Source organism: Saccopteryx leptura, chromosome 3, assembly GCF_036850995.1.
Source record: "Saccopteryx leptura isolate mSacLep1 chromosome 3, mSacLep1_pri_phased_curated, whole genome shotgun sequence".
NCBI classification, from domain to species: domain Eukaryota; kingdom Metazoa; phylum Chordata; class Mammalia; order Chiroptera; family Emballonuridae; genus Saccopteryx; species Saccopteryx leptura.
In genome coordinates this window covers 83448273-83460086 of record NC_089505.1, presented here as the reverse complement: position 1 = coordinate 83460086, position 11814 = coordinate 83448273, and the positions used below count along the sequence as shown (strand labels likewise).

Sequence of the window (11814 nt, the reverse complement as noted above, 5' to 3'; positions counted from 1 at the left end):
GACTCCAGCCAGTCTGGGAATGGAGGTTAGTGGCAGGCCTGGGGCCCGTCTCCCAGCCCTCTAGCGATCATTCCCATCCTGTGGGCGGCATTCTCCTCCCACCCTGGACCCACACACAGGCCAGGCACTCTCCCAAAGAGATCTCCATCAGGAATGTTTTCAGTGGCAAGTCACAGAAACCAGATCCTGCCAGTGTGGGTTCAGCATCCGCCTTGAGAGCCGCCCCTTTTCCACTTTTTTTTTTACAGGCATGCTCCCTGTCATCACCCCATTCTTCTCTCTACTGCTACAGAGTGTCAGAGAGAGGGATAGACAGGGACAGACAGACAGACAGGAACGGAGAGATGAGAAGCAACAATCATTAGTTTTTCATTGCGCATTGCAACACCTTAATTGTTCATTGATTGCTTTCTCATACGTGCCTTGACTGCGGGCCTTCAGCAGACCGGGTAATCCCTTGCTTGAGCCAGTGAACTTGGGCTCAAGGTGGTGAGCTTTTGCTCAAACCAGATGAGCCCTGGCACAAGCTGGCAACCTTGGGGTCTCGAACCTGGGTCCTTCACATCCCAGTCCAATGCTCTATCCACTGCGCCACCGCCCCGTCAGGCTCTCCCTCTTTTGTCCTATCTTCTTCCATCTCATTGCCCAGGCCCTCGACATAAACTCCTACCCCACGGGGGGGCGGGGAGGAGGGGCGGGGGGGGGGGTTCTGGCTGCCAGAAATACAGGGTGAACAGCAGTGCCAAAGAAAGGATCTTTGATCCCACTCTGGGCTGGTATTAGCAGCCTGCCTGTGACATGGCAGTTCTAGGAACAGCCTTTTGAAACCTATGTGTCCAGCTTCTTCCAGAGGTACAGCTGGACTTTCCCTTAATGCTTTGAGTCACCCTGACCCATCCCCCGCCCACACACACACACACAAGACTGGGACCCTAACATTGGGAAAGAAGTCAGTGTGAGCCAAAGGCTTCTGACTACCATGCTAGAAAAGGCATGCTCCCTGTCATCACCCCATTCTTCCCTCCACTGCTACTCCACTCTCCAGCCAAGACCAGGGCCATTCTGGCATCCTCCACATCTGTCAAAAGCTCCCTAAGCAGGGGCACTCCTAAATGGCAGAGGGAGGAGAGTGTGCCCTGGGTCCAGTGTCAAAACTGACTGTCCTCTCTACCACAAGGGAGATTCTGAGAACCCTGAGCTGGGATCTGCAGAATTAGGAGAGAAGTTGGTCCCTGGGCAGAAGCTGGGAGAGTCAGGTCAGGGAAGGCACTGGAACACTGAAGTAGCTAGTGGTATCAGATATAAAAAACATAGTTGGAACTCTATAAATGCTATAACATGAATTTTACAAGTCTACGTGATGTTTTTATTTTAAAGATTTTATTTATTCATTATAGAGAGGGAAGAGAGAGAGAGAGAGAGAGAAGGGGGGAGGAGCAGGAAGCATCAACTCCCATATGTGCCTTGACCAGGCAAGCTATGTGGTTTTTATAATCAGAAACAGAGGACAAGAAAGCGCTCATGTTTTGATCATGTTAGAGTTGTGAAGAACATGAAGGGCCTGACCAGACGATGGCGCAGTGGATAGAGCGTAGGACTGGGTTGCGGAAGGACCCAGGTTCGAGACCCCAAGGTCGCCAGCTTGAGTGCGGGCTCATCTGGCTTGAGCAAAAAGCTAACCAGCTTGGACTCAAAGTCGCTGGCTCGAGCAAGGGGTTACTCGGTCTGCTGAAGGGCCGCGGTCAAGGCACATATGATAAAGTAATCAATGAACAACTAAGGTGTCGCAACGAAAAAACTAATGATTGATGCTTCTCATCTCTCTCCGTTCCTGTCTGTCTGTCCCTATCTATTCCTCTCTCTGACTCTCTCTCTGTCCCTGTAAAAAAAAAAAAAAAAAAAAAAAAAAAGAACATGAAGGAAAATCTATGTAGATACAACCATGTAAAAACAAAATTCCACACAGAAAATTTACAATATGCAAGGCCAGGGCCCCAAACCTGAAATCTTGAGATGTGCCTCGACCCACCTGCAGAACCAGCCTTCTAAGGAGAAACAAGAACAGTGATGTGAGAACCACTTATGAAAGACCATTACTGCAACTAGCTGGGAATACCCTTACAAGCTGGCCACATGGCTGGGGGTTGAGAAATCAAGTGCTACCATACTATCAGCAGGACTAAGGGTTTGCACAGAAAGACCACTTGGCCAGAGCCAAAGGAAGAACCCAGGACAAGCCCAAAACACTGGTCATCTGGTGGAAGCTACAACAGGGCCCAGGCCTACCTGCCAGTGAATCATCTGTATCTGAACCCATAGTTCACTCCCATGCCCAGCCTCCCCAAGCCACATCTATCCAGTTATTTTTTATTATTATTATTTATTTATTTATTCATTTTTAGAAAGGAGAGAGAGAGGTAGAGAGAGAGAGACAGAGAGAGAAGAGAGAGACAGAAGGAGGGAGGAGCTGGAAGCATCAACTCCCATATATGCCTTAACCAGGCAAGCCCAGGGTTTTGAACCAGCGACCTCAGCATTTCCAGGTCGATGCTTTATCCACTGCACCACCACAGGTCAGGCTATCCAGTTATTTTAACCCCAGCCCAAGCCTTCTGTATCTGTCTGTTTCTCTCCACTGTTTCCCAGCACAGCTCTGATCCCAGCCACCCATCTCCGGCCTTGAGATCCACAGCACTGAGCCTCCCTACCCTACCTGCTCCTTCCACCACTGTTACAAAACGGACACTATCTTCTCAGTGTCAACTTCCAGGGGCTACACTAACACAGAGATGCACTTCCACCCTCACTCCTCGCCCATCATGTTCTGCCACATCCCCCCCAAAGCCCTGACCACAGCTTCCCTCAGGGCTTTGCACAGGCCAAGCCCTGTGCTGCTTCCCAAGAGTCTGCAGGCTCCCTCAACACACAAACCACCTGTGCCCCTCTGTCATTTGGGTGGCCATAAGGGTGACAAGACACAGTTGTACCACTTCCATTCCAGCTCCCTGCCTCAGTTCAGCCATTCTCTACCTCCATGATCCAGCCCCTATGGCCTCCTTTACCCAGTATTTAAAAAACATTATTTTTAACTTTATTGATTTGAGAGAAAGAGAGCAAGGGGAGAGGAAAACACTGACTTGTTTTTGCATTTACTTAAGTGTTTCTTGATTGCTACTTGTATGTGCTCTGACCAAGAATCAAACCCGCAACCTTGGTGTATCAAGACAATGCTCTAAGCAACTGAGCTACCTGACCAGGTAGGTCTTCCCGGCATTTTCTGCAGTTGAATCTAAGCCACGATGTTAGATATTGCACAAATATAGATTTGACCTGTCCAGTATCACGTCTCCATGGAACCTATATCCCATCTGGGATGGGCCCTCAGCAACTGGCCTGAGGACAGACACATGGACGGGGCTGGCCAAAATAAACCACCTGAGACTGACAAGAAACAGCAAAGAAGTGGTCATCAGCCTTCACTAGAGACAGAGTTTATGAAAATAACCAGCAAGAGCAGATCTGCTAACAAGAACGGAGAGAGGGCCTGACCTGTAGTGGCGCAGTGGATAAACCGTCAACCTGGAACACTGAGGTCGCCAGTTGGAAACCCTGGGCTTGGCTGGTCAAGGCACATATGGGAGTTGATGCTTTCTGCTTCTCCACTCCCTTCATTCTTTCTCTCTCTCTCTCCTCTCTAAAAATAAGTAAATAAAAATACAGCAAGAAAAGGTTCGAGTAAGACAGAACTGGATCTGGAGAGGCCCCCCGACTGCCAGGACCAGCCATGTCTGTAGCTCAAGAACACTGGGATGGTTGCAAGCATGTCAGCTCCCAACCTGAGCTGTCCTAGGCTTCTGAGCCCCTAGCCGCATCCCAGCACACCTCCAGCACTCAGTTATCACAGAATTGAAGAAAAGATGCTGGGAATGTGAACGAGGACAACCAAAGGGCTGAAGGGGGCATGTGGGTTGTTGGCATTGAGAATGGAAAGGCCAGAAGGGGGAGCGGGTACAGAAATCCAGCTAGGATGAGTTGGCGGGCACCAGAGGCGCCAAGGATACCAGGCACTCTCGGGGCAGAGCCTCTGCGGAGGCTGGGGTCGGGAAGGGCGCCAGCTCACGATCTGGCGAAATACAGGCGACTCGCTGGATTAAGGACGGGGCCTGAGGTGCACCCGGGTCCGGTGCAAGGAGGCGCTGGGGATGACAAGGCATCAGGGAGATTCCGCCGAGGTGTGAACCACTGGCCTGGACCGGGGGGTCGAGGGCAAAGCAGCATGTCAGCCAGCGCGCCCTGCCCCAGCGGGGCCCCAACTGGGCCATCAGGACCGCGTCTCCCACAAAACTCCAGGTGGTGACGACAGACGACACATCTTCTCAGTGTCACGAGAGGACATGCCGCGGGAGCCGCCCTCGGACGCGGAACGCCTGAGCAGTGGAGGCCGCCCACACCAATCGGACCTTCCGGGCAAAGCTCCTCAGACGCCACAGAGTTGCCGTGGCGACAGCCGGAAGTCGCAGAGCTGTGACCGGTAGAGAGGCTGGGCCCACCCACATCACCCCGTGCGCCGGCGTCAGAACTCTCGACCCAGTTGAGAATGGCCCCGTCCCCAAGTTCCCCCCCGTATAACTTTCAACAGTACCGACCGCTCTCCGGCATAACACGTTTTGTCAGTTTACCTCAACTAGGATCCCCGCGGGCGGGACGTCGGGGCTCGCGATAGGACACGATGGGACTCCACCCCTGGCCTCGTCCTTGGCTCCGGCCAGCCGCCATCACCGTGCCTCTGTGACCTACGGGACAAGGGCTAAATTTAACCAGCCCCCGATGCCGTCCACAGTCAAGACAGTGGAAATGACGGGGCCGCGAGCGAAACTGACCGTATCTGCCCCATTTAAAGATGGCGGCGTCCCCGCCCCCTGCCGTAACGCGCGAGCGTTCCGGAAATGACGGAGAATGCCCACATGAGCGGAAAGACTCGAGTCCAGGCGAAGGAGCCCGAACTCTCAGCCTCTTCGCGTAGCAACTCGGGGCGGGGACGGCGGCCGTGCCTGCGGCGCCTGCGCAGGCGCACAGCGCAGGCCGGGCGGGAATAGCCGAAGCAGACTGGCAGCGGAAATATCCGAAGTTGTTGGGCGCCCGAGGCCGTTGCGGACCTCCGCGCCGAAGCCGCTGCTGCCGCGGAAGTCGAGCCTCCTCCTGGACACGGCCGCCACCATTGCGGCCGCCGCCGCCGACTTCCACCTCAAGCCGCATCCCCTTCGTGGAGGGAGCTAGTGAGCGGGCAGGCGGCGCGGCCAAGGGAGTCCGCGTCCGCAGCTGCAGCTGGGCCTGAGAGACCGGAGCGGACGAGGGGGCGGAGGGGCGGAGGGAGATTGCGGGCGGGTGGGGGCGGGGCCGAGCGAGCCGAGAACAGCCGAGTCGGCCCGAGCGTCGCCGAGCGTGGCCGAGGCGCTGGGCCAGGCCGGAGCCGGACTACGGAAGCCGACGCGGGTCGCGCGGTAGGCGCGGAGCGGCGCGGCAGGCCGGACGGGCCGCGGCAGCAGCGGAGGAGGCCGCGTCGGCCGGTCCGAGTGGCGGAGGCGGCGCGGGCGGCGGCGGGGGGCCGGGTGGCCGGGGTCCCGGGCCCCGCAGCGGCGGCGGCGGCAACAGCAGGATGATCAAGCTGTTCTCGCTGAAGCAGCAGAAGAAGGAGGAGGAGTCGGCGGGCGGTACCAAGGGCAGCAGCAAGAAGGCGTCGGCGGCGCAGCTGCGAATCCAGAAGGGTAGGGGGTCGGGAGTTAGGGCCTAGGGTGGGGTGAAGAGGGAGTCAGGAGTCGGGTGATGCGTTCGCCGGGGGTCGGCGGTGTCATAGATTGGGGGGGTCGTGTAAGTGGGGATTCGGAGGTCAGGCCCTGGGCTTTGGGGGTGATGCGAAATCAGGGTGGGTTGATGCAGTCACCGGGAGGGGACAGAAAGGGGGGGCAGAGATGAAGCATTAAGGATATTTGTAAAGCCAAACGTCTGGTACAAGGTGCTGGGAGCTGAATCTGGGGGTCAGATGGGAACCTGGATGGCAGGCAGAGGAGCTGGGAATCGTAGGGACATGCGACTGAGAATAGGAGGGACAGAGGATTTCATGTTATTATTCTGGGATCACTGGGAATCTGAGAGTCAGATCGGGTGGAGTAAGTTCCGGGGCTTGGGATTTATGAAGTCTGAAGGTTGTGGTGACAGGTGAAGGAGGAAGGAATAGTGGGTGCTAGGGTTAGCACAAGAATGGTAATAGGGTGGGGGGGCTGGGGTCTTAGGGGGTTTGGAGTTAAAATAGGAACCTGGGTTTGGGATGACAGGTGGTGACAAGCAAGGTCCACCAGACAGTGGAAGTCATGGCTGGGGGTCCTGGGGCTTGAGGTAGTCAGAGGCTTTTGAGGGCTACTTGGGAGTTGGGGCTGTTAGGAGCTGGGTTGAGGGATTTAGCTATTGGGTCCAGGGACTTGGAGCTGTGGGTCCAAAAGAGTTGGAATTTATCCTGAGGCAGACACTAGGATATAGTCACAATTGAATTTACATGTTTGTGGTGTCCTGTGGATCCTGAACATCCTGCTTGGATACTAGGAAGCAGAAAGCAGGGAGAGGATTGGAGATGTGGGGCACAGCCCAGGACAGAGCCTTGGGGTCCTGGAGGAGTTCATGGGGGTTCTGATGGTACCTGTACCTGCTCTGAGCATATTCCTCTCTCCTCTCTCTTTGTTCCCTTTTTCTGCTCTACAAACCCAGACATAAACGAGCTGAACCTGCCCAAGACGTGTGACATCAGCTTCTCAGACCCGGACGACCTCCTCAATTTCAAGTTGGTTATCTGTCCTGATGAGGTGAGGGCACACTCAACTACATTCCCAAGCAGAGACTGGGCCATGGGCCCATCTTCAGTCAGGAGACCTGATTCACCTACCATGGCCTGCAGCATGGGTCCCTAAGGCCTTTCTCTTCTCTCCCCTTACAGGGATTCTACAAGAGTGGGAAGTTTGTGTTCAGTTTTAAGGTAAGTCCCAGGTGGGCAGGGGTGGCTCCCTAGGCTGAGGAGGCAACAGCTGAGGCCCCAGCCAGGCACTGCCAGGGCACCTATCCACCTCCCCTCTTTTCCTGGAGCCAGGTGGGCCAGGGTTACCCGCATGACCCCCCCAAGGTGAAGTGTGAGACGATGGTCTATCACCCCAACATTGACCTCGAGGGCAACGTCTGCCTCAATATCCTCAGGTGAAGGCGCTGACCCTCCACGTTCTCCCCAGCCCTGCTTGCCAGGCCCCCTCATGGCCTTGCAGTGAACCAGTGCCCCTCCCTCCCTTCTCCCTGTGGTTTTGTTCCTGTGTCTCTTCATTTCCATGTTTTCTTCCTTGTGGCTTGACCTTGGCTTTCTCCCTGGCCTGTGCTGCTCTGCTCCCTACCCCTAGCCTCACATCAGCACTGTCTGTGCCCTGGGACTGACTTATCCAGTCCCAGCAGGGCCTGTGGCAGCTGCCCACCCATTAGCCCCTGAATCTGCTGCTCTCTGCCCACAGAGAGGACTGGAAGCCAGTCCTTACGATAAACTCCATAATTTATGGCCTGCAATATCTCTTCTTGGTGAGTAGGAGTGGGTGGGTGGGTAGGGCTTGGACAGGTTAGCCCTTGTGCCCCTTGGGCCTGTTGAGTCCCACCTGTACTGGCCACAGGAGCCCAACCCTGAAGACCCACTGAACAAGGAGGCTGCTGAGGTCCTACAGAACAACCGTCGGCTGTTTGAGCAGAACGTTCAGCGCTCCATGCGGGGTGGCTACATCGGATCCACCTATTTCGAGCGCTGCCTGAAATAGGGTCGGCGTGCACCCACCCCTGCCAGGGCCACCAGCCCCGGCGTCCCCTGCAAATAATTTATTGGGGGCCATAGGTGGGGGGCATGGGGCGGCAGGTGGGGGAATCCCATGCCCTAGCCTTGCCTCCCATTCCTGTCACCTGCTCCTACTTATTTTTTTTAACCACCACGTGATTAAGGTCGGCGCTGCCTCCCCCGACCCGCTCAGCGATGGGAAATGAATTGGCTTGTCTAGCCCCCCGCTGGGTGCCGTCCAGCCCCCAACTGTAGGCTCTGGGGTGGGTGGCCAAGGGGACAGGGTGGCTGGGGCCCAGCCACCCCATCCTCCACCACTGGAGGTCCCACCAGGCTATTAAAAGGGGAATGTTACTGCATGGCTTCTGCCTCTTCCTTCTTTGTGGGGAGGGGGGTGTTGTGGGGGAGAAGGGCTGGTGATGTCGAGTGTGGTCCTAGGTGGCATTCGGACACCCCTCGGCAGGGTGCCCAGTGCCGGGGGCTGAGTGGGAAGATTTCCACTCTGGGGTGAGGAAGGGATGAGACTCAGTTATCTTTGGCTCTCCGACCAGTAAACAAGTTTAGGGGAAAGTCTGCGCCATCTCCACCACCGCCCCCCTCTTCCATGGACAGGCCACTGTGTGAGAACCTTACCTGGTGGTACCAGGTACCTGGTGTCCATAAACATGAGAGAGGTCAGAGCCTCTCTAGTGGGTGATTTGGTGGGATATAGGACCTCCTGGGTACCTGGGGAGAATACGTCGGAAAGTGCAACAACCCGGTGGGTCTCCGGCGCAGGCTCTGTGGGGCGGTACTTGGACCTGTGCTAACCGGTCCAGCTGCGGCGAAACGAAAGCTGGTGCGCATGCGTCTGGGCCCCGGCCTGTTACGGGACTTGTGCGCAGGCGCGCTCGTGCCACCTCCCCGCGTTCTGGATGCAGGCGGGACCTATGACGTCAGGTCGTTCAATCCGGAAACGGCGGCGACGGAACCGACGGCCTGTCGGTGGGTGCTCCCGTAATCCAAACGAGAGTCTGGTAAACCGGAAACGGAGGCGGGACCCGGTCCCAGCTCCGGTGAGTGGCCCCAGCCGCGGCTCGGGTCCCAGGCAGGCTCGTGGGCGGCCAAGTCCGGGGCATCTTTGCTCGGGCATCGAATGCCTCACTCTTCCCAGGACCCTGGCCTCACCGTCGCGGGGTCTGTCGCTGCCTTGCTCTCGGTGCGCAGGGCCCCCGCTGCCCCAAGACCGTGGCCTGGGTGTACAAACACCCTCCCTTCCATCCTCCCGTCCTCGGGGCACAGCAGCCCCTGACGCCCCCAAGGTGTGCCAGGTTCTTTAGCGTCCATGAGCTGTTAGCTTGGCTCTCGGGGCCTCCACATTATCTTGCTCTCTCATAAGAAGACCCCACTACTGCCCTTTCCCTAGGATTCAGGGTCCCAAATGCCCCGGCCCCCACCCCCACGTCCATCTCCAATCTTTGTCCATCGGAGACAACAGGGCGTCACCCCCTTCCACAGGGAGGCTGGAATCTTTAGCCTCGTGGAGCACAGGGATGGAGGGTATGACGTGGGGATGCTGAGATGACTTTCAGGCCTGGCTGTCCTGTGTGTCTGTATTTCAAGCTGCACTCTTTTGGCCTTCCATTCATGCCTTCTCTCCGTTTCCATTTAGCACCCCCCCTACACACCTGTCCCGCCCCTCCATACATCTGCTCTTGCCACCTGTTTGGGTCCCATGCTGACTTGCAGCTTAGGTTTTGCACTTATCACAGGCCCACCAGCAGACCTTTGCCGCCATGGACCTGTTGTTCGGGCGCCGAAAAACACCTGAAGAGCTGCTGCGACAGAATCAACGGGCCCTGAACCGCGCCATGCGAGAGCTGGACCGTGAGCGGCAGAAGCTAGAGACCCAGGAGAAGAAAATAATTGCAGACATCAAGAAGATGGCCAAACAGGGCCAGATGGTGAGCTCAGTTGGGCAGGGGCTGTTGCATGGTCAGGCACTGCTATGACAGCTACAGGCAAGATAGAACACCGACAGATAGCTATTTTAAGGAAACTGGAGTGAAGGGTGAATAGGGTTGCCCTAGTCAGAGAGTCCATAAAGTCTGCCTCCCCCGGTGATACCAGAGGCATACTTGGAAGAATGATGATAGTGAGCCAGTAGAGATACAAGCAACAGATGTTAGATGAGTGATAGGTGAGCTCAGTAAAAGCAGAGATCAAGGATTTACTGTAGGAGACATGGCCTGGAGTACATTCAGACCTGCAGTTCAAGAGGAGGCAGCCTGCTTGAACCAATGGTGAGCAGAGCCTGTATTGGGTGCTGAGTCTGGGTCTGAGCAGCTGGGTTGAGGTGTTGCCATTTCCTGGGATGGGCAAGGCCAGGAAGAGTTTTGGGAAGTCAACAACTCGGCTTTAGGTAAGTTTAAGCCTGTCAGACCTGTGATGAGGTGAAGGAGGTACAATCTTTGGCTAGGATGACAATGCAGGAAATGGCGTGGTAAGTCAAGGGAGGGACTCCACAATGTAGCTCAGTGGTCAGCAAACTGCAGCTTGCGAGCCACATGCAGCTCTTTGCCCCTTGAGTGTGACTCTTCCACAAAATACCACATGCGGGTGCTACCTTGATAGGGAATGTACCTACCTATATAAGTTTTAAAAACTTGGCTCTCAGAAATTTCAATCGTTGTAATGTTGATATTTGGCTCTGTTGACTAATGAGTTTGCTGACCACTGGGTTAAGCATCCTGCAGAGGCTAGGAGGGAGCCGTACTGGGTTTAGCCACATGGAGGTCTCTGACACCCTGTGGGAATGGTGGCTGCTGGCCACCTGTCTCCTTTTCAGGATGCTGTGCGCATCATGGCCAAGGACCTGGTGCGCACACGGCGCTACGTGCGCAAGTTTGTGCTGATGCGGGCCAACATCCAGGCTGTGTCCCTCAAGATCCAGACACTCAAGTCTAACAACTCAATGGCGCAAGCCATGAAGGGCGTCACCAAGGCCATGGGCACCATGAATAGACAGGTGTGTCTCTCCCCATACCCCTCACTACACCCCTAAACGCAAGGACTCATCCTCCTCCCCCCAACTTGCAGCTGAAGTTGCCTCAGATCCAGAAGATCATGATGGAGTTTGAGCGGCAGGCGGAGATCATGGACATGAAGGAGGAGATGATGAACGATGCCATTGACGATGCCATGGGTGATGAAGAGGATGAAGAAGAGAGGTTTGCAAATACCAGGTGGGAGGATAGGAATGGAGCCCTGGCCCTCAGGGGAGATTGACCCTCAAGAGTTCCTCTCCTCTTCCCCAGTGATGCTGTTGTGTCACAAGTCCTGGATGAGCTAGGATTGAGCCTGACAGATGAGCTATCCAGTAAGTGTTCCAAATCTTGGCCCCTGTCCCTGCCCAGAACCCAAAACACACACACACCACACCCACTCTGCCACCACAGGGACTCTATAACAACCCCCCCCCCTTCCTGCAGACCTCCCTTCCACTGGAGGGTCACTCAGTGTGGCTGCCAGTGGGAAGAAAGCAGAGGCTGCAGCCTCAGCCTCAGCCCTGGTGGATGCTGATGCAGACCTGGAGGAAAGGCTTAAGAACCTGCGGAGGGACTGACTGACTCAAGTCACCTTAGAGGCCCAGCGGATTCATTTTCATTATACTCTTTCGGTAATAAAAGAGATTGAACACTAGTTCCTTTGGGCCTATGTTAGTGGCCTCATGTAGACCAGACTGGGGTCCCTCAGGCAGGAGTCAATTCAGGACTGTCTCAAACAAGCATGGCTGTCAAGGGATCAAATGGCAGATGAGCTGGATGTGGGTTGGGGAGGGCAGGAATGGACTGACCCCTTCCAAGCTTCCACTGTGATAGACTCATACTTATCCCCAAGAAAGGCGTCTCCTGGGAGTTCAGGCCTGTCTGCCAAGGACAGTACTCAACTCAGATTGGCCCAGTGGGGCTCTCAGCTCACAGAAA

At 55.7% G+C, this 11814-nt stretch overlaps 2 protein-coding genes across 3 annotated transcripts; both read left to right on the top strand.

Annotated features, from left to right (window-relative positions):
* Positions 1-5492: 5492 nt before the first annotated feature.
* UBE2M (ubiquitin conjugating enzyme E2 M) lies at positions 5493-8203 on the top strand. The gene is made up of 6 exons (XM_066374722.1): positions 5493-5765; positions 6760-6854; positions 6986-7024; positions 7136-7239; positions 7542-7605; positions 7695-8203. The coding sequence occupies exons 1-6, from the start codon at positions 5657-5659 to the stop codon at positions 7833-7835; spliced, it is 552 nt and encodes a 183-aa protein (XP_066230819.1). The 5' UTR covers positions 5493-5656; the 3' UTR covers positions 7836-8203.
* A 558-nt stretch (positions 8204-8761) lies between these two features.
* On the top strand, positions 8762-11530 carry CHMP2A (charged multivesicular body protein 2A). 2 transcript variants are annotated; one of them, XM_066374719.1, is made up of 6 exons: positions 8762-8904; positions 9601-9792; positions 10677-10856; positions 10928-11058; positions 11146-11207; positions 11320-11530. In XM_066374719.1, exons 1-6 carry the CDS (start codon positions 8764-8766, stop codon positions 11451-11453), a joined length of 840 nt encoding a protein of 279 aa, XP_066230816.1. In that variant the 5' UTR covers positions 8762-8763; the 3' UTR covers positions 11454-11530. The 2 variants fall into 2 exon arrangements, with proteins under 2 accessions (XP_066230816.1, XP_066230815.1); XM_066374718.1 differs by having other exon boundaries at positions 8782-8904; positions 9583-9792.
* The last annotated feature ends 284 nt before the right edge of the window (positions 11531-11814 follow it).

What these genes read in the sequence shown, in the direction of transcription:
- UBE2M (XM_066374722.1), top strand. Translation starts at nt 5,657, where the DNA reads ATGATCAAGCTGTTCTCGCTGAAGCAGCAGAAGAAGGAGGAGGAGTCG. An exon ending in GCAGCTGCGAATCCAGAAGG is followed by an intron (nt 5,766 to 6,759) that starts GTAGGGGGTCGG and finishes CTACAAACCCAG; the next exon opens with ACATAAACGAGCTGAACCTG. An exon ending in TGGTTATCTGTCCTGATGAG is followed by an intron (nt 6,855 to 6,985) that starts GTGAGGGCACAC and finishes CTCCCCTTACAG; the next exon opens with GGATTCTACAAGAGTGGGAA.
- CHMP2A (XM_066374719.1), top strand. Translation starts at nt 8,764, where the DNA reads ATGCAGGCGGGACCTATGACGTCAGGTCGTTCAATCCGGAAACGGCGG. An exon ending in TGGCCAAACAGGGCCAGATG is followed by an intron (nt 9,793 to 10,676) that starts GTGAGCTCAGTT and finishes TCTCCTTTTCAG; the next exon opens with GATGCTGTGCGCATCATGGC. An exon ending in TGGGCACCATGAATAGACAG is followed by an intron (nt 10,857 to 10,927) that starts GTGTGTCTCTCC and finishes CCCAACTTGCAG; the next exon opens with CTGAAGTTGCCTCAGATCCA.